The 21,749-nt window shown below is 44.2% G+C and overlaps 2 protein-coding genes across 2 annotated transcripts; one reads left to right on the top strand and one right to left on the bottom strand.

Annotated features, from left to right (window-relative positions):
• The first annotated feature begins 1,976 nt into the window (after positions 1-1,976).
• On the top strand, positions 1,977-4,655 carry ATP6V1G2 (ATPase H+ transporting V1 subunit G2). The gene is made up of 3 exons (XM_075834496.1): positions 1,977-2,209; positions 2,535-2,635; positions 4,246-4,655. Exons 1-3 carry the CDS (start codon positions 2,128-2,130, stop codon positions 4,420-4,422), a joined length of 360 nt encoding a protein of 119 aa, XP_075690611.1. The 5' UTR covers positions 1,977-2,127; the 3' UTR covers positions 4,423-4,655.
• A 4,474-nt stretch (positions 4,656-9,129) lies between these two features.
• Positions 9,130-20,474, bottom strand: LOC142660054 (N-acetyllactosaminide alpha-1,3-galactosyltransferase-like). Its single transcript, XM_075836703.1, has 5 exons — positions 20,445-20,474; positions 12,740-12,870; positions 10,782-10,919; positions 10,049-10,319; positions 9,130-9,638 (listed from the first exon to the last, which is right to left on the bottom strand). Exons 1-5 carry the CDS (start codon positions 20,472-20,474, stop codon positions 9,231-9,233), a joined length of 978 nt encoding a protein of 325 aa, XP_075692818.1. The 3' UTR covers positions 9,130-9,230.
• Between the last annotated feature and the right edge of the window lie 1,275 nt (positions 20,475-21,749).

Here is a 21,749-nt window from a genome sequence, read left to right on the forward strand (position 1 = left end):
GCGGTTCTAGGAACAATTTCCTAGACTGGTTTATTTAAAAAAGATGCAGGGGTTAATACCTACCAAAAATAGTCCAAAGAAGGACAATCGCTGACTGGCGACAGTGTCCTAGACGTCCAAGGCGCATTGCTGCGTGAGGAGAGTGAAGGCTTTGCCCGTTTTTTGCTGAAAAAGTGACTGCGGGCTGTGATAGAGAGGTGTCCGAATCTGCGGAGCATCGCAGCTTGCAGTGTTTGGGCTGTGCTGCCGCAGACCATTCAGAGCGGCCATGCTGGCCCCCGTCCATCACTGATAGCGCCTTCAATGGACACGTGGGCATCAGAACTGGACCATGGTGCAATGGAAGAAGGTGCCTGGTCTGATGTATCTCGTTTCCTTACACATCATGTGGACAGCCGGGTGCGTCACTTACCTGAAGAACAGGTGGCGTCAGGATGCATTATGGGAAGAAGATAAGCCGGCGAGGGCCGTGTGATGATTACTTGTGTCCTGGCATTCATGTGGATGTGACACGTACCATCTACCTAAACATCGCTGCAGACCAAGTACCCCCTTCATGGTAACGGTATTCCCTAATGTCAGCGCCCTCTTCTACAGGATAATACCCCCGCCACACTGCAGACATTGTCCAGGAATGGTCTGAGGAACATGACAAATAGTTCAAGGTGTTGGCTACAAATTCTCCAGATCTCAATCTGATCGATCATCTGTGGGATGTGCTGGAGAAACAAGTCCCATCCACGTAGGTCCCACCTCACAACTTACAGGACTATCGGGGTATTCCCAACATAAACATTTATGGCATATCTACAGGGTATGCAATAACTATCTGATACGTGGGTTCATTCATTTTCCACCTCGATGCGATGGCTCCCTCACCAGATGGGACGGGGGATTGGGTGACCCTTGTATTGGAGATACAGTATGTTACCCGCATCCACAGTATCAGATATTTTTGGCATATCCATGAATGTTTATCTTGGGATTATTGATTTAGAGGATCTGCTGCTAACGTTTTGGCGCCGGATACCACTGGAATCTTCAGAGGTCTTCTTGAGTCCATGTCTTGATGGGTCAGAGATGTTTTGGTGGCATGAGGGCGACCTACACAATATTAGGCAGGTGGTCTTAATGTTACGGCTGAACAGTGTCGTGAATTTAAGAAAATAAAGCAAAAAATGGGCTAATCTATTAGTGTGTGTATATTATATATATATATATAACGGTATATTTAAACAAATCTAAAGATGCAGCAGTAAACTTATAATATTTCTATTATTTTAAATTGTATTACTACAAAAGTATAGAAAATATAGCAGTATGCAATTTTAATTAATAAAAATCTTCAATGCTTGTATATATCTTAGCACCCCGTATTGCTGCTGCATCTAAGTATTTGTTTGCTTTGCAGTCACAGAAGATTAGCATCGTCCTGTTTATTTTGCATTTTATATATATATATGTTATATTAATATATATTATTTATTTATTTTTTATTTTATTGAATAAAGTGAACAAGATAGAAGAGGATACTAGAGTGGTACCCAGAGCCGGATGTAGGGGGAAGATGCTGACAATGGAGGGAGAGTACAGCCATGCCGTGTAGATAGAGGGAGGGGGAGGGAGAGGATGATTCTGAGAGTGGAGGGAGAGGATGATGCTGAGGGTGGAAGGAGAGGATGATGCTGAGGGTGGAGGGAGAGGATGATGCTGAGGGTGGAGGGGGGAGGGAGAGGATGATGCTGAGGGTGGAGGGAGAGGATGATGCTGAGGATGGAGGGGGGAGCGAGAGGATGATGCTGAGGGTGGAGGGAGAGGATGATGCTGAGGATGGAGGGGGGAGCGAGAGGATGATGCTGAGGGTGGAGGGAGAGGATGATGCTGAGGGTGGAGGGGGGAGGGAGAGGATGATGCTGAGGATGGAGGGGGGAATGAGAGGATGATGCTGAGGATGGAGGGGGGAATGAGAGGATGATGCTGAGGAGGAGGAGGAGGAGGAGGAGTGTATGTGTGTGACTGCAGTGAGAGCAGAGGACACGGACTGCCTGAAAAATACACACATATCAATAGTCCCCTGGCTGGTAGAAGATCTGTATATTTTATATTATATATCGCTGCGGTGACACCATGACCAGCCAATCCCAGGGAATCCAACAACTGCTCCAGGCAGAGAAGAGAGCGGCGGAGAGGGTGTCCGAGGCCAGGAAACGTAAGACCTCTTTATACACAAATACTAATCTATCTACCAACCAAACATCTATTCATTCAGGGGTGGATATATTGTATATACCGGAGGGTACATTGCCCCTTGGATGCCCGCATGACGTGACATTGGTCTTGCAGGTGACAGCTGGGATGTTTTGGGCCACTCTCTGTCGTTTCCCCGGTCAGCAGGCCTGAGATCACTACACTATTATATTACTATGGATAGCAGCAGCCTTCACCCCGTAGACTGCGGAGGACAGATACTTACTAAATCTTGTACAGAATTTTCCTATGGAGCCGTCAGATCTAATATCTGTTTACCCCAACAGGTAAAGCTCGGAGGCTGAAGCAAGCAAAAGAGGAGGCCCAAGTGGAGATTGAACAATATCGGATAGAAAGGGAGAGGGAATTCCAGAGCCAGCAACGCACCGTATGTAGACGAGGGTCACCAAGCAGATAGCGGGTGCCTGTCCCTGCCCAAGCTGCCATGTTCAACATTTTATACTTACAACACCCAGTTGGTCCAGGGGGAGGCATAAGATACCCTTGTATGACATTATTATCCCTCCTGACCCCCGTCCCCAGATCATCATTCTACACTGTAAGGCCCCATGCACGCGACCGTATTTTCATCTATCCCGAAATACTGTCCGTAAATATGGATCCGTATTTCATCCGTATATACGGAGCCGGAGAAAAAGTGGGAGGGTGCAAATTATGTCATCAGCATGTTGTATAGCAACGCTTCCGTGAATACGGACGGTATAGAGATGCACATCCGTAGCCGTCCGTATTTACGGACGCTCCCATAGACTTTTATGGGAGAGTCCTTGCTGTAATTACAGACTTGAATAGGACGGGTTCTATAATCTTTTCAATACGGACACCCATCCGTAAAAATACTGAAAGGTGTCTGTGGCCAATAGAAATGGATGGGTCTGTAATTACTGATGAAAAAAACAGTCGTGTGCACGGGGCCTTAATGCCATAACCTGTATATTGTGTTTCTAATAGAAGATGTCCATTCATTTCTTACATCTATACATATTTTCTGCCATTACCATATCCTGCGGGAGCATGTTCCATCATTTTACAGTTCTGTTGGTCAGGTATTATTACTTTCTCCTGTAGTAGTCATGCCCTTCCTAATACGAGATATTATCCTGTTGGCTTTAGCTGCAGCAGACTGGTATTGAGTGCTATAGTTTACTTAGATTTCTTGCACACGACCGTTGTGCCACTCGGGCCGTTTTTGACGGCATCCGAGGGGCACCCGATAGTCTTCATCGTCTCCACATTTTTTTCTGTTATGGGGCCCCTGAAAAAGAAGAGCCTTACAGGTCGGACCTATTCTACTTCTTGATTGGTGATGTGATTATGCCGCGACTTCCTATCTCTGTAATGGGAAGGTAAAAATTTCCAGGTGCTCCTGGGTAAGGTTGAAGTACGTAACATCAACTAAATCCGGGAAGGGGTGTCCTTTTTATTTTTGCTATCACTTCCCCCAGTCTTTTTTTTAAGTACACCCCTGCAAAGAACATACCTGTTAGGCCTAGTGAGGCCAGTCAATTTCCAAATTTCTGCAGTCTGGGGCAATACCAGTCTAGTGTGCGAGCATATTCCTGACTTTCTCAGCTCTTACAGTAAAGAATCCTTTTCATTGCTGGCAATTGAAGGGCTGCTTTACGTTTTAAAGTTATAGGACTTTGTAATTTGTACCCTATGAACAGTACAAACCATAGAGGCCATACAATTGCTATTGGCCCTTGGAGACAGGGGGCCCAATCCTAATTGGTTGTATCCCTTTTGCTAATGGGTGGTGAGAACCTGTGCAGAACTCCCCTCTCCAGGCGAGCTTCATTGTTAGCGGGGAAATGGCCCAAGGGGCATGAAAGGGGAAACAAAAGCCATGCCCTTCTGTCCTGGGTGACAAAACCCATCACCCTAACAGAGGGGTTATGTAGATCGCTGTTATATTCTCTTCTTTGTACCCAACTGCGTTGTATCTTGTATATGTTCTGATTGACATCTTGCCTACAGGCCTTGGGCACCCAGGGGGACCTGTCCTCCGAGATTGAGGCCCGAACCCGGCAGACGCTCCAGATGGTTCAGAGCAGTCATGGGAAGAATAAAGAGGTTGTGCTCAGAAGACTACTAAGCCTGGTGTGTGACGTGAAACCAGAACTGCACCCCAACTATGGCTTCACCAACTACTGAGCATCCCGCTGGTAACCCCTGTGCCCGTGTGTATGTGGAGTGCAAGTGTCCATGTCGTGTATAGCAGGAGGTGCTTGGCAGCTACGCGGTCACATTATTAGGAGACATCCCATACCCGGGGGTACTTCTGTGAGGTGCGCAGCAGCTGAGCCCCCTGTTGCTGCTGTATCTTTACCCATAATCCTCTCTGTTATCTAATATGAGGAACAATAAAGACACAACTTGTCATGTAACTCTGGTTGTGTTTTATGTCCTGGAGACTCTGGATGAGCTGGTCCCATTATTTTAAGGATCCGTCCATGTGTCCCTATTTTGATGGTACTGATCTCAGGCTTCCAACTGGGTGACTACCATCATATCCCCAGCCAATCACATTGCAGAAGCATTGGACAGTGAATGATGTGTGAGTGGTGGGTTTTGATACTTTGATGGAATAGAGTAGCTATGGGAGTGACGGGGGCATCGGGCCTGAAAACCTAAGGGGGGCCAAAAGACCCATCTGCCCTAACCTATTAGTCTAATAGCTGAGGGTTTGCTACAATTGTATCCTGTCTGGACAATCCACTGTGATCTCAACAGATTCATTTTACCTATACTGATACATTGTAACAAACTATCAGGACAGAAGAGAAATTTGTGCTATTAATGTTTTTAGCTCACAGAGGATTGTCTAGACATGATGCAATAGTAACAAACGCTCATCTGTGAGAACTATGATGATTGTTTTCAGCCTTTGAATGTAAACAGGACTATGTCCATTCACTAACAGCAAGCAGAAATCTTAAAAATGGTGGGGAATTGAAATGCAAAGGGGGGATATGGAAATAAATGTATTTATGTCGTCATAGGGTAGAAGGGCATGTGTTTGCATAACTAGGCAGGTTTTCCATTCAGGAGTCTAGGAAAGCAGAGTGTCAACCCCTGTGAGAGTTGTAGGTCATTGTGTTGGCCGTCACCCAGCTTTCCCAGAAACAGATATAAGAGAAGTAATGTATCTTTCACAGAGAGGACGATTATAATTTCCTGGGATCACATACAAAGGGTTCCATACTCTCCTGCCCTCTAGTGGTGTAATGAGGAATTCCACAAACTATGGACGCAACATTGTAATTACGTCACTAGCTGGCTAATTTACCAGGAATATAAAAATAATATGCTGAAAAGAATATCCAGGCCTTAAATAAAGACTAAACATAAGGATTATCGCTGTGCAGGGGAATACTGCCTATTGTTCTCTGTTATCAGCTCTTGTTATAACGATGCTGCACTGTTACTGATGTGTTTAGGTCCTTTCTGTTCCCCTTAGTGACCACCAATATGCCTTTTCACGGCGATCACTAAGTCCCGTGCAGTATGGAGCGGGCGCTCAGCTGTCTAATGACAACCGGGCTCCTGCTTTAGCGGTGGCAATCGAAGTTTACTTTGATCGTGGCCGTTTAAACCCTTAAAACCCCTGCTGCGGTCAATAGCGGCATTTAGTTTAAAATGCGATCGCCGGCCGCGATGGGGTGCCATGGCAGTTGGGGGCCTAACGAAGGCCCACAGGCCTTTACACTGACAGTATACCAAAGCATTATAGCAGCGATCAAAAGATCACATAGTGAAGTCCCCCAGTGGGACTGAAAAAATAATTAATCAATGTTAAATAAAAATTATGAATAAAGATTACATTTAAAAAAAAAAATCAAAAACATTTTTTCCTTTAAAAAGTGTTTTTTATTTAATAAAAGTGTACAAAAATAAATAAAATTTCACATATATGGTATTGCCGTGACCGTAATGACCCAAACCATAAAGTTAACATGTCATTTAAATCGCAAGGTGAACGCCATATTAACAAAAATATATTAAAAAAATTAAATGAAAAAAACTATGGTGGAATTGCTATTTTTTTTTTCCATTGCCCCCCAAAAAAGTAATAATAAAAGTTAATCAATAAGTCGCATGTTCCCCAAAAAAGTACCAATATAAACTGCGTCTCATCCCACCAAAAACAAGCCCTCGTATCACGACATTGACGGATAGATAAAAAATGACGGCTCTTGGAAAGCGACGAAGCAAAACAAATCATTTTAGTTCAAAAGTGTTTTTATTGTGCAAAAGTCGTAAAAACATAAAAAAAACTCCACATATGTGATATCGCCATAATCGTACCGACCCATAGAATAAAGGTAGCATGTTCTTTACGCCGCAAGGTGAACGGCGTAAATTTAAAACGCATGGAACAATGGCGGAATTGCTGTTTTTTTTCTATTCCCCCAAAAAAGTTAATAAAAGTTAATCCAAAAAATTATATGTACCCTAAATTAAAAGTACAACTAATCTAAAAAAAATCAAGTCCTCCTACAGCGATGTCAATGGAAAAAATAAAATAAAAAAAGTTATAGCTCTTTAAATGCGACCATGAAAAAAGCAAAAAAAAAACATAGCTTGGTTATGAAGACCAAAAATAGACTGGTCACTAAGGGGTTAAAAATGAAGACGAGTCTGACTTGTTATATCTGGCTGTACCGGACCAACCCTGCAAGGAATCCCGAAAATGCAGATGGTTCATTCAGTGTAACATTCAGACCCAGGCCCATCCCAAACCCCCCACACATTGTGCCGCCAATGACTGAGGACTGGTGATGATCCCCCGAGGGTGTCTGCAAGGCACGAAACACACAAACACGTCTCATCAAGACGGGAGGCAGCGGATAAAGCTGAACGTTGCTGCCCAGGAATCCCATCACTTGTCGTATAATTGCCCATACACCAATGTATAAAGCTGTAAAGCCCGATACCCCCTAAAATCCCCCGGAGCCCTCATCTGTCACGGTAATAAAAATGAAATATTATATCATCAGTTTCTGGGAAAGCTTGGTGGCAATCAATGTAGAGGCCGTTACATCTCCCACATGGGTAGTCATCCAACTTTCCAAGACTACCGGAGGGCAAATATGGGAGAGGGCGCAATATCACCTCATATCTAATCAGATTTGCCATACAGGGCCCATTTGGGAGCTGTACTGGTAGCCGGGTAGGTTGTCACCCAGCTTTCCTCGAAGCCGCTATGGCTAGGAAAGATTTTTTTAGGCATAGAAGGAAATGTTCTGTCTAGAAGAAGAACGTAAAAAGGGAACAACATAAAAAAGAACAAACATTATCTAACGTGATGTGAACTTTTAAAACGGGTAACAAAAAGAATAAAAAAAGAGATCCATACAAGATAAGAGATCATGGACTCCAGCTGAGCTGCATTGTCTGTTGGAGTCTCAGGTAGTCTTAATTCCACCTACTGTCTCATCAGAGGCTCAAACTGCAGCGCTGATCTTTTCCCATGCTTTACAGTGCAGCTCTGCTTGTTCAGATGTATGTTGTGTTTAAGCAGAAAGTCATCAGGCAGTCAGTGTGCAGAGCTGATTTCCATTACAAGCCACCAGGGAGAAAAAAAAATTATCAGGTAACGGCCGCAATTATACTGAGAGTAATGAGGGGGCGCCACCTGGATATTTCAAGGGTATGTAGGCTTTGGCAATCAATTCCTTATTATATTTGGATATGGGATAAGTACAACGTACATTCCCCCCCCCCCTAATGTATATAAATCGAAAGAATATCACAAAAGAAAATATTTAAACCTTTATAGGGGTTTGCAGCTCTGATTTTTTTCTGATGCAAATCCCATGTTGAGTTAAATTATAAGATTCTGTCTGCCTGCAGCCGCCTCTAGGGGGAGCTCACAGGGATTTAAACAGTTCAGATTGAACGCAATAATAATCCATATTCACTGAGCTCCCTCTAGTGGCAGCAGAAAGAATTTTATCATTCAATTTGATGGTTTCTCCTAGAATTTGAGGGGTGTTATTGGGTGCTATGAAACCCCCAATAACCAGTTTCAGGGCGTGGCAAACTGGGCTATTGCCTAGGGCCCCCAGTTCACTAGGATCCCTTAAGAACAGGTTGGTAGTTTTATTTGAGCATAGCATTGAATGAGGGCACTATATGGTAGTATAATTTAGATATTATTTAGGCATTGTATGGCGGTATTATATAAAAACTTCATAGATCGCTTTGATCAGACTTCACCAGTGCTCAATCCCAACTAAACATAAAATAACAAAAAAAATTTAAAAAATGATTATGAATGAATTGTAGGACCTTCATCTCCACCGTACAAGACATAACTTTATTCTATGGGTGTCCATCTGCTGGACATCGATCATAGGATTATAGAATATACCTATGAGTATAGCTATTGACCACGGCCTTCTCCATTAAAGTATAAGATAAACCAATAATAAATTAACCTTAATAAATATGATCAATGACCAACGTCAGGAGCCATAAACTCAAACTCACCATTAAAAAATACTGTCAACCGTCCAGCCAGCTATTGGGTGACTTTACCCAACTTCTAACAAAGAAGGCCGTGACAGAACATAAAAAAGGAACATTAAAAAAAAAGGGGGAGGGCGCTTGTGCTTTCGTCTTAACTGGGTTCTGAACAGAACAGCCAGCCCCTGAACCTGAATTATATACAAAATGCAGGTCACATGGGTTCAGCAAGAACCCAATCACCTGCTGTTGCTGGGGCAAAGTAACCTTCACCCCCAGCAACAAGAGTAGATAGGTCAGAACTCTAACCAATCAACTTATCACCCTTCTCCAGGTCAAATCTGCCTGGAGATGGCAAGTCAAAAAGGCGGGAAAAATGACCAAAACATCCCTAGAGATCTACAAAGGATGTCCATAATCCGAGATCCGCTCATTCTTGTTCGTCATTTTCCATTCACTTAGTGTAAGGAACCGTCTCATGTCCCCATGTTTCATACTCTTGTTTTTTGATAATTTTTTTCTGCCCAGCTCAGTCTGTGATACTTCAGCCATAATCTGTTGTCCCAGCAATACTCTGGTGAAAGCACCTTTGATGGTAAATGATCCATGGTCAGGTACCTGTTGAGGTGGCTTTCATCATGCCAGATGGCTTCCAAGCGGCTGTCCTTGTCCTTTAAGATGTCCCTCAGGCAGCTGGATGTGAGGTTAGTGAGGTGAGCCGGCGTTCCACCAAACACTGCCCCGTGGTAATAAAACGTTCCCCCCCATGGAGGTATGAAGGCAGCAGATAAAGGGTTTCTCTCATACGGAAATTGTTCTCTACTTGCTAAGTAATATCCAGAATGGAGTTGAGCCACAAGGTCACCAAGAGTCTCTGGTCCATAATCGGAGGTGAAAACCTAAAGATATAAATAGAAGGAAGGAAATGTAAGGGCCAGTTCACACAGAGTTTTTTTGACGTGGAAACCGGCCGAAAATGCCTCCCATTGATTTCAATGGGAGGCGGAGGCGTTTTTTTCCCGCGAGTGGAAAAACCGTCTCGCAGGAAAAAGAATCGACGTGCCCTATCATCGGACGTTTACGTCTCTGACCTCCCATTGAAATCAATGGGAGGCAGAGAAAGCGTATGCTGGGTTTTTTGCCCGTGGCGCTCAATGGCCGCGGGCGAAAAACGCGGCAAAAAACTCTGTGTGAACATAGCCTAATGGTACAGTCTCTTGTTTGCGAATAGATAGATAGATTTACAATAAACATCTTTAAAGCCCACTTATCTATCTATCTATCTACTGATCGGCCTAGTCCACTATACCTGATCAACATCCATACAGAAGAGGTAATCCACTTGATCATCAGCCAGAGGTAGTACTAGATCTCTCAGATCCATCATGCGCAGCATAGAGATGTCCTGCCATCGAGCTCGGTAGGTCACCTGCAGTGTGGTGATGGACATACCAGACCGAACATGGATGGTGGACACATTGGCTGGTCGGTCAGTGAGGACATAGACTTTGCAGGGCAGGCCAGCCATGAAGTAGTGATTGGCAGAAACAAGGAAATCGGTAAGGTAAGTGTCGAGATACCTGAGAAGACCAGAGTGGATTGGCATTAAAACGCAAACATTAAAGGAAAAATACAAGTTTACTTAAATAAACTATATAGGGGCACCCATAACTGTAAATAAGTTTGTAAAAAATTGATTTCCAGGGAAAATAATTAAACTTCCTACTGCAAATGGGGGCATGAAGGTGTAATAATTGTCAGCTGTTTTAAAGTTATGGAGTTGAGCCCTTCAGTCAACTAGTCACCCCCTGCATCCAAGTATGCACAGACTCCTCTCTGCTTTCTTCTCCTTCCTGTGCCTGGCCTCCCTCCATGCCATCAACCTTATTTATATTACCTCCATAGTGATGCTCCTATGCTTCCTGGCTATTTGGGTATGACACAAGGATAAGGGTGTTACACACGGCAGTATGCACGTCCACATGACAGCCCACATGCATCCTTGTAAGATGACGTGGAAAAAAAAGATCATGAGCACTCACTTTCCAACTGCAAATACTGAGAGACCAACCACAGTTCCACGAGACTGATGAATGCGATTTTCCTCCTCACGATCGAATGTTCCTTCCCACACGATGGGCGCCCCCCAAGACGTTGTAGAAGGCTCCTTAGGAAAGCAGCTGAAAAAACATTTAGCGTTAGCAAGAGATGTATATCTGTACATATAAAGCCAAGTTAGGCCCCATGCACACGAACGTGTTTTTGCGTCCGCAATTCCCCCGAAAATCCACGGGAGAATTGCGGACCCATTCATTTCTATGGGCCCATACACACTATCCGTGTTTTCACGGGTCCCCGCATGTCCGCAAATCCGTGCCGCACAAACTCAGGACATGTCTTATTACGGCCCGCAAATTTGATGCGGACATGCCCATAGAAGTCAATGGGCCCGTGGAAAATGCGGGTACACCTCCGTGTGTCAACCGCAGTTTGCGGATTTGCGGAAGTGTTGCTAGGCGACGACCGGGAATGAGTTCTGTCGTCATCCTGTTTTACCTAGGCTTTTTTTTTTTATCCGCATTTTGCGGATTACATACGGATGAACTGCGGATTACATACGGATGAACTGCGGATGACATTTCACGGAACACGGTCCTGGAATTTGCGGACCATAAAAACACTACGGTCGTGTGCATGAGGTCTTAATATCTCCATTTTAATTACTACATATAAGACTAGGGCTCCGCAGTGACTTCGGATCCGTTACTGTGACCGTCGCACAACCTCAATGTTTCCCTACGGTCAAAATTCTTGTAATCATCGGAAGTCCTCCACAAGTTTGTGTGATCTCACAGTAACGCGCTATATTACTGCAACCGCCAAAGCGACTAATTCTTAGTCAGAGCCGAAGTCTAAAGTTGAAAAAAACACCACAATGCAAAGGGTCATGGGCAAAAACATCTGCACATTCATTAAAAAATGGGGGTCAAGTGGGTGGTTAGTTTGAGTTGTCTAGATCATAAAGGTTGGCCTTCAGCGTGCGTTTTTATAATGTTCCGCAAACAGTCAATTCCACGCCTTGAATTCCTTTTAACTCCATTCTTCACGTATCTGAACACAGTGCCGGGATCCAGTACACTTGTAGTGTCAGTCAGACCGAGGTTTGGTACATCTATCACGCGGGAGTCCCCATTAAAGTGGCTGCGTCTGACGGTATCCGATGTTGTGTTATAGATGTCGCCTTCGCCGGTCACCGTGGAGGTTACCCACTACAATGCGGAATCCCCAAGGGTAGAATCTACGCCCCAGCCTAGAATACTAATTGAGGCTAGATCACTAACCTTCCTGGGTCACGGTGGCAGCTAGCTGCTACCTTTAGCGGACACCACTTCTGCCCTCAAGTGGTAGCCGTTAAGCAAAGGAAGGCTTGCTTACATAAAGGGTAGCACGCTCCCTATTCTCACTAAACAGGCAACAATTTCCTGATGTGAACATGAGGTATTCGTTGATTCCCTATTTCCCACCATTGCTGGTCCATGTGAAATAGCAAGATTCTCCAGTGTGTTGTCTGCAATGGAGACCAAGCGAGCTAAGACCCACCCTCTTTGCCTAAGTCCCACCCCATAGCTATTCACTTACTAAGGATAGGAGGTTGCAAAGAGATAAATAGGTGTGTGTGTGTGTGTGTGTGTGTGTGTGGGCGTGCGTGCGTGCGTGCGTGCGTGCGTGTCGGACGGGGATATTTTGTTCCTTAATTTCCCCACCCCACTCCCAGAGTTCAACTCTCTTGATCTGCACGAAAACAGAGCAGTGGGAGGAGGTTACTGCTGCTGCAAGCTGCCTCCCAGCCACATCTAAACCAACTTTAGCCACTCTCCTTTTCTAAAACATTCTTTTACAAGCTCTAGCACTCCAGACAATATGTGTGTTTTGTTGGTATTTTAGCTTTTAGATCTTTACGAGCTTATGAGATATAAGATTGTCTGTTTTTCATACTCACATTAAGGATCTGATGTAGCAGACATAAATTACAGCCAGAAGGGATGTGCACCAAAGTAGCTTTTGCTTGGTAATCTGTATAGAGAGATCTTCAGATAAAATCATATTATTCCAAGAGCTCAGTCCAAAAACCTAAATAAAGGCATGAAGGGTTAACTTAGTGGTGCCTGGTTGGCCCAATATACAGCTGCCTATCTGGAGCAGAGAAAAGGAAGCCTAGCTGACAGACAGAGCTGCCTACCTAATGTGCTGGACAACTTTCCGAATTCAGCAGGTTTGTGAATGCAGCGGACAGCCCGCGAACGCTGAATATAGAGGTAGTATGGGGACCCCCATTAGAACCAACCAGTTCAAAATGGAACTCAAGTGTTGTTTCCCTGTTAATAAAATGTATTCTCACTGGTGGTTTAATTGCTAGCCTTAAGTATGTACCTATACATAGCATCCAATCCGAACAAGCAAAGCTGCAGTGTAAAGCATGCTGAAAGGACAAAGCAGAAGCCTAAAGTCTCTGATAAAACAGAAGGTGGATTTACAACTACAATAAACAATGTAGCTAAACTGGAGTCACTGATCATACTTAATAACCTAACGTAGCAGAGATACTGACGTCCACGTTAACCCCCTATGTGTATCTTACGGCGGTCCATGTTTGAGATGTACTTATCGCATGTCTTGTCCACAATACAAAGCCCAATGAATACCTAAAAGATATGAGAACGCTACTGAGTTCATTAGGAGTTCACACGTTTTGACCTTAAATTCTTAAATATTTTTTTCAAATTTGCCCATTTTTTTTTCTTTACACTGCTCCGCGTCTCAACGATCTATTTGCAAAAAAATTTTCAACTGGTCCAACAGATCTAGGAGGCCTAGGTCACCACCAGCGCTGCAGTAGGGCCCTTTAAGCCATTCCTAGAATAACATGCAATAATGAAGGAGGATATTCATAATGAAGAGAGTCTACATTAGATTCATTAGATTCAGCCCAATAATCGAAAAGGTCAAGATGAGAAGTTAACTGCATCACAAACCCCCAGATGCTCCTAATGAAGTCACCCACTGTTTTCCAGAAGGTTTTGCACCTTTGCGCATTGCCATAAACTGTGGAACAAATCCGGTTTTGGAGTGTTGATCTTAGGGCAAGAGGTGAGGCGGTCAGGTTTTGAAAATGACTGGGGCGGGTGAAACGCCCAAATCGCCCTATGCATAATTTGAAGTTGGGATTCCCACCATGAGTTGGTCGGAATCAACATACAAACTGGAGCCCATCCTTGTTTCATTTGATCTGCAATTTTTTAGTCCTAAAGCTGCTTAGACCAGTTTTTTTAAAAAAAAGACCTAGAGTCAATATCTAGCACTTCACTCCTCATCTGGTTATGACTCACTGAAATTGAGGAATTGTGAGTGAGAGGGCCGATAATGCAGCCAAATTTGTTTTGAATCCCCTTCTTGGAAATGCAAAAACATTTAACTTATTTTTAACATCAAGGATAAACGTAAAGTAGAGGGGGTGTCATACCAAAAATCAAAATCTATCATCCTACTGGTGATGTTACCACAACCCCTATACTGGTATAGCATTTACCCTAATTTCCCCAGGGGCGGACCTACCATTCGTGCAACCTGTGCAGCTGCACAGGTGCCCAGTAAGTAGGGGGGCCCACTGTCATCTTAACAGAAGCTTTTTACTCTCTATTGGATGGCATGTATGGACTAAGCTATTGCCAATGGCTCTGAATTATTGATGGATTGTTAGAGAGACATGGTGGCGGGGTATTCTTTGGTGAGCTAATGGAGAGTAAGGGGCCCACATACTCTTCTTGCACAGGTGCCCTCTGCTGTCTATGTCCACCACTGAACTTCCCAACATCCATGACCAGGGTTGTAACAAAGGGGCAGGATAAAAACACCGAAAAAGGCCATACTTACAAATGGACACAGCCAGGTCAGAAACGCTGATGAAAGGGCGAGCAGGTGCTTTAAATAATAATAGCCACTCCCACTAGTCTTGAGGGGAGTTGTGTGTGGTGCATGGGATGTGTAGTAAGAAATAATAAATGAATAGTGTATGTGCAAGTGTAATACTATAAGTGAAATATAGGGGGCAGTAATGAGTGAAGTGCCTCAATAGAAATAAATGGATAATTGGGTGCAAGTGAGTGAAACATGGAGGGATAGTGTGTACGTCATGAGGCACAACGTGTATGGCTGTGTCCATTTGTAAGTATGGCCTTTTTCGGTGTTTTTGTATATGTCCCCTTGTTTTTATCGGTTCTGTTTGTGCATCAGGAACGTTCTGTTCCAGTTTAGGAGTTAGGGACTCGCAAGTCTGGGGATCCTTGTCGTGGATTGCGAGCTTGCATCCTTTTGGCCAAAATGATTACCAATACCCCAGGTATTTTTCATTATTATGTATATTCGCTTCTCTTGGACACAGCCGGGTCTTTGATGCTGGGAGAGCATGGTGTGTTGTTGTTTGGCATAGCAAGCAGGGTAGCCCGCTCTATGAATTATCAAGGCGTCACAAATAGGCTTCTACCTGGCTATACACGTTGTGCCTCATGACGTACACACTATCCCTCCATGTTTCACTCACTTGCACCCCATTATCCATTTATTTCTATTGAGGCACTTCACTCATTACTGCCCCCTATATTTCACTTATAGTATTACACTTGCACACACACTATCCATTTATTATTTCTTACTACACATCCCATGCACCACACACCACTCCCCTCAAGACTAGTGGGAGTGGCTATTATTATTTAAAGCACCTGCTCACCCTCTCATCAGCGTTTCTGACCTGGCTGTGTCCATTTGTAAGTATGGCCTTTTTCGGTGTTTTTGTATATGTCCCCTTGTTTTTATCGGTTCTCTAAAGGGGCAGGATAACAAAACTTGTAAGAGGGCCCCAGTCTCCAATGGTCACCTTCAACAATGAATATCTTCAAAGTAGGGTTGCCTCCCGGGCCGCTAAACCACTGGCCCAGCTGAAATTAATACCTGGAGACCGGTGCCGGTATTTAATTTACACCGGGAATATAAATTGACGGTAATTTTTATAGACACGTCTCAACGTGACACTTATTTTCTTACTGACTCACTGGCAGACGCAGTTGAACCTGGGTCAAACTCCTCCCGTGAGAGTGCGGTAGATACAGCCGTTACTATTCTGTCTTTCATTGGCTGAGTATTTACACGTGAATATGTTGCTTGGAGACCAAGAGACTACGAGAAGTGGTGGATGATGCGAGTGAAAATTAAGTTCGGATAGAGCACTTAATATACTAGACCAAGGGTCTCAAGCACGCGGCCCCTTGGGCTGTCATCTGCGGCCCGTGGGACACAGAGCCGCTAGTACAGACTCTGCTCCTGCACTGGAATTCCCTGACATCGATTCCCATATATAAGGACAGTGTGTCAGGGTCTTTCCCAGAGCGGAGTCCCGGGCAGTACGCTAGTATAGGCTATGCTCCGGGACTCTGTGGAATTCCCTGACATCGCTATCCATATATGCACAGTGTGTCAGGGTCTTCCCCAGAGCGGAGTCCCGAGCAGAGCGCTAGTATCGGCTCTGCTCCGAGACTCTGTGGAATCTTCTGACATCGCTGTTCACATATGGACAGCGATGTCTGTGGCTTCCCCATTGCTGGAGTCCCGTGCAGAGCGCTAGTATAGGCTCTGCTCTGGGACTCTGGGGAAGCCTCTGCCATCGCTGTCCATACATCGACAGTGATATCAGGGGCTTCCCCAGAGCCGGAGTCCCAGAGATTGTCAGGAGCACAACTGGAGTCCCAGGAAGAGCCTACAGCTCTGGGGTTGCCCCTGACATCCACGTCCATATATGGACAGTGATGTCAGGAACAGAGCTGGAATCCCAGGCAGAGTGCTAGAAGCGGCTCTGCTCCGAGACTCCAGCTCTGGACAAGTCCCTGACATCACTCTCCATATATGGACACTGATGTTAATGGCTTCCCCAGAGTTCCGGCGCAAAGCCTATACTAGTGCTCTGCTCCGGGACTCCGGCTCTGGGTTTGCCCCTGATATCACATTCCGGTCCAGGAGGATCCCCCGACGTCACTGTGTATGGACAGTGACATCAGGGGCTCCAACAGTAGAGGAATCCCCAGCCAAAGCGTCGGCAACGCTCTGGCTGGGGATTCCACTCCTAGAGGGAGCCCCAATGGAGCTATCTACTTGGGGTGTGTGTGGCATTATCTGCAGAGGGCACTGTGGCAGCATCTATAGAGGTCACTGTGGCAGAATCTATAGAGGTCACTGTGGCAGTATGTACAGAGGAGACGGTGGCATTATCTACAGAGGGCACTGTGGCATTATCTACAGAGGGCACTGTGGCATTATCTACAGAGGGCACTGTGGCATTATCTGCAGAGGGCACTGTGGCATTATCTACAGAGGGCACTGTGGCCTTATCTACAGAGGGCACTGTGGCATTATCTGCAGAGGGCACTTTGGCAGCATCTACAGAGGACTCTGTGGCAGCATCTACAGAGGGCATTGAGGCAGCATCTACAGAGGGCACTGTGGTACTATCTAAAAAGGGGCTGCCCAATCTTGACACGTGTGTCTGCCAAACACTGCCAACTGAGCCGCCGGACTGCACTTAAACTGGAAAACTGGATTGTTGAAATAAGCACGTGGAGAAATATCTCATTATTATTATAGTAATATAGTGTTATAGTGTTCAACTAACTAATTGATTAACAATAATTTTGTATTGTATCAAATTTGAAATTAATGCGGCCCGTCACCTTCCCATTTTTTCTATATGTGGCCCACTTACCCGGCCGAGTTTGAGACCCCTGCACTAGACTGTCTGCATGACTTCCCAAAACCTTAACGGCTAGTGAAAGGATTTAATAAACAGATTAAACACTGACAACCTGTGTACTTTTAACGTGGGTTGGCTCGGGGTCGGACACAGCTTTATTGAATAGAAATGTAACTTACACAACTATTGGTAAAACCATTCTTAATTGAATAACCTGAATGCCGGCCTACTACCATAAATAGGGCATATAGGTAAAACCACCATTAATATAAACCACCATGAGGAGTGCGTGTATTCCCACTACACGCTACTCCGGCCCACCACGACCCCCAGCCAACAAGAATAAGGCCTGTTCGATACCGTCTTGTAAGCCAACTAAAAATATGTCAAGGCCAATGTCCCTAAGTTCGGCCGAAAGAGAAAGAAATAGCGGGAGACTACAGCATATATACCCGGGGTGTGACAGAGCGACCCCTCCTTAGCAAACCCCTTGGCCAATCACACTTGACCTTGGGCCAGGGAGTCGTTGGCCATTGAAATTGAAGCTGCATTACGTTCCCTAGCCAAATATTGGAACATTTAACCACAGTCTGTTACAGCATTTTGCAGTGATATCTCAGATAAGTCATTATTTCTGTAGTACTGATGTAAGGGATATAAAAAGACTGGCACACACGCTCTGAAGTACACTATTGGAATTTCTGCTACAATTTTCGGGATCCATTAGTAAAATTTAGTGAATTGGCTGCACTTGGAAGAAAGCTAGAAAGCTGCAGTGACACAAACAAGAAATGCTATTTGCGTCAATAAAATGAGGACGGGCCGCCATAAATCTGCGCAGATCAAACACAATTTTTTCAAATATATTACTGAAGAAAACTCGTCTATGGCACTGCTGTTAGGGCATGTTCACATTGCTTATTTTCTGGCACATGTTGGAGCGTAAAACGCTCGTATTATGCTCCAAAATACGCCTGAAAAACACCTACAAACAGCTGGGGTCAGTAACTTTGTAATCATATGAAGCTCATAGAAACAAATCCAATGTTTAGTAATGTCGTTCTTCATTATCTCTGTCTCTCTCCCTCTTTCTCACGAGTGTTATAATGTGCAGTTTATCAAGTTTATAAAAATTCTTAACAAAAAATAAAAAATACTCCCGTGAGTAGCCACGCACCAAATACCCCTCCTTTTTACCCATGTAAACCTGGCCGGCATTTTTTACTGGAAAAGGGGCAACCCTAGATTAAATGTTAGATTATGGTTATCATGGTCATTCCTCTGTCCCGTGGGTCTTTTCCTCCTTTGATGGAACATTTAGGCTGGGTTCACACGACCATGTTACGTCCGTAATGGACGGAACGTATTTCGGCCGGAAGTCCCGGACCGAACACACGGCAGGGAGTCGGGCTCCTAGCATCATAGTTATGTATGACGCTAGGAGTCCCTGCCCCTCCGTGGAACTACTGTCCCGTACTGAAAACATGATTACAGTACGGGACAGTTGTCCTGCAGCAAGGCAGGGACTCCTAGCATCGTACATAACTATGATGCTAGGAGCCCGGCTCCCTGCACTGTGTTCGGACATAACATGGTCGTGTGAACCCAGCCTTAGGCTCTGCATTCCAGTATATACTGCCACCGCATCTCCTCAACTTTACCTCAGAGGCTCCTTTAAACATGACGTATGGCCCCCTCAGTTGCTGGGTCCAATAGCAGCTGCTGTGTAGTAGTGTAACTCTTGTAGTTATGTCCATGAAGAAGGGACCAACTTGGAAAAACAATCTTTTTACCAGATTCAGGAAAGGTTTTCATATTTGATGCACCGTACAACTAAGGGGTGGAGGACGGGCTTATATCTCAATGACCTTCTGGGTTAGTGAGACATTTGGCCATATATCACCACACAAAGGCTCTATTTACACTGTATTTGCAGTGTACAATGGGACATATTCACCGGGACGTGAGAAAGCCGCTGCCAGGGAGGTGTCTGATCGGCTCCAAATTTATTCTGCAGCAGGACAACGACCCCAAACATACAGCTAATGTCATTAAGAACTATCTTCAGCGTAAAGAAGAACAAGGAGCCCTGGAAGTAATATGACAGAGCCCTGATCTCAACATCATCAAATCTGTCTGGGATTACATGAAGAGACAGAAGGATTTGAGGAAGCAACATCCAGAGAAGATCTGATATTAGTTCTCCAAGATGTCTGTAACAAACTACCTGACGAATTCCGTCAAAAACTGAGTGCCTGTGTACCTAGAAGAATTGATGATGTTTGAAGGCAAAGGGTGGTCACGCCAAATATTGATTTGATTTAGATTTCTCTTCCGTTCATTCAGTTTGTATTTTGTTAATTGATAAAAAAAAAACTATTAACACTTCTATTTTTGGAAGCGTTCTTACTTTGCAGCATTTTTCCACAACTGCCTAAAACTTTTGCACAGTACTGTACATCTAATGCGTATAGCCAACCTTAGTCTTATAGAAGACTACGTGGATGCAGAAATATATTAAGGTGACCCCCCCATTTAAACAATCTTTCGAAATGTCTTTGGGACATGCCAGAAAATTATAACCCGGCGACCCATTACAGCTGTGACTTTCAGGTTGGAGATCTCTCGCTCTTAAAGATAATATTTGTGACCCCAGAAATGGAACTGCAACGTAAATGTGAAGGAGTTGTATCTTTATTCAAGTGACTGGCCTGGATCCTGTCTCAGATACCTCCACCAATGTCTCCTGACACTTCTCTATGATATATCAGAAGATTGTTCAACCTGAATGGTCTTAAGTTTTAAAGAAAGCCCAGAAAATATAATAAAAATCCCATGCAATAGATCGAATGAGAGATCTGGTATTGTAGAAAGAAGCAGAAGATTAAGTATCGGTAAGGGAACTCACCATGTTCTTAGTCCAGAAGTTTACATTCATGTCTACACGTCTCTTCTAAGCCTCAGAGAAATTTACAGAAGGAGTAGGCGGTGAAGTCTCTCATTTCTAGCCTGAGGCCATTTACAATCTTCCAACTCTAAATTGATAAATAATATTTTGCATATGGGATGTGATCAGGTAGGAACCACGAAATACTAAAGAGGTAGTAAGACACCAAGGCAAAATGTCAAGAAAAGAAAATACAATAAGGAAAATTCAAAAGAGAAGGGTTGAACAGGAAATACCTGGAACACCCTGTGAAAGTAAGAACGGTAAAGATCAGTAATGATCTTCAGAAAACCTACACCCGATGATCTCCTGAGCTCTCTCACAAAAGGTATGGCTGTGTGGTAAAGACGAAGGTATGCTGCAAGGAGAAGCCCATTACAGGGATTGTCAGGTTTAGGAAACCTGTTTTCAAGTGCTCTATTATGTCATTCTGAGTTATCTTAGTTGGAGGATCAAGACTCCCATCTATTAGCCAGATTGAAGAACGGCTACCAAGTGTCTCTCCGAGTCTCCCAGCATGTCCATGCATTACATAGACAGTTCAAAGATTTCAATGGGAAATGTGTAATGTTCCATTTTTCCTGCGGAGGCGCTGCAGGGATATTGAACACTTGCTGCTTGGCCCCCAGCAGTAGGACATCCTTTGATTGGCTTATTGTTGGGGGAGCCTTACAGCAACAAGGGGATGTCCAAAGAAGTTTTCCAGGATTTATAAATACATTTTAACCCCTTTCCGCACTTTGACATAATAGTACGTCAAGGGCCTTTAGCTAGTTAAGGCACCTTAACAAACAAGGTGATCACCTGAGCGTTGACGGGTCTGGCACCTCTTTGGAGACAGCCGGAGAGCAGACAAAGCCCCTAGTGCTATCTCTTGTAAAGTCCTGTTAGGGCATACCAGTGGAATGCCCTAACAGGTGCCTATGCTTTACCAGTATTTGGAAATTAAAAATGAATGTAAAATGAAAGTGAACAAAAGACGATGAACAACATAAAAAAAGACAAAGAAAGAAAAACATGGCGGAATGTTTTTGTTTTTTTTTTGCTTGGCAGCCTGAATTAACTTAATACATATTAAATGCTACCTTATATATACACCCCAAAATGCTTTAGAAAAAACAACTTTTCCTGTTAAAAACACTAGACCGTATGTAGCTGCGTTGATGAAAAAAAAAATAGTTAACTAAATCTGACAGAAAGAGATGTGGCATGCTTCATTGGATCTTGTGTGTACGGAGGTATTCTAGCGTTGCTTTTAGGGGAGAA

The sequence above is a fragment of the Rhinoderma darwinii genome, chromosome 8 (genome assembly GCF_050947455.1).
Source record: "Rhinoderma darwinii isolate aRhiDar2 chromosome 8, aRhiDar2.hap1, whole genome shotgun sequence".
Classification (NCBI taxonomy): Eukaryota; Metazoa; Chordata; class Amphibia; order Anura; family Rhinodermatidae; genus Rhinoderma; species Rhinoderma darwinii.

What these genes read in the sequence shown, in the direction of transcription:
- ATP6V1G2 (XM_075834496.1), top strand. Translation starts at nt 2,128, where the DNA reads ATGACCAGCCAATCCCAGGGAATCCAACAACTGCTCCAGGCAGAGAAG. An exon ending in GGTGTCCGAGGCCAGGAAAC is followed by an intron (nt 2,210 to 2,534) that starts GTAAGACCTCTT and finishes TTACCCCAACAG; the next exon opens with GTAAAGCTCGGAGGCTGAAG. An exon ending in TCCAGAGCCAGCAACGCACC is followed by an intron (nt 2,636 to 4,245) that starts GTATGTAGACGA and finishes TCTTGCCTACAG; the next exon opens with GCCTTGGGCACCCAGGGGGA.
- LOC142660054 (XM_075836703.1), bottom strand. Translation starts at nt 20,474, where the DNA reads ATGAATGTAAACTTCTGGACTAAGAACATG. An exon ending in TCAGTATTTGCAGTTGGAAA is followed by an intron (nt 10,320 to 10,781) that starts GTGAGTGCTCAT and finishes TGGTCTTCTCAG; the next exon opens with GTATCTCGACACTTACCTTA. An exon ending in TCTGTATGGATGTTGATCAG is followed by an intron (nt 9,639 to 10,048) that starts GTATAGTGGACT and finishes TTATATCTTTAG; the next exon opens with GTTTTCACCTCCGATTATGG.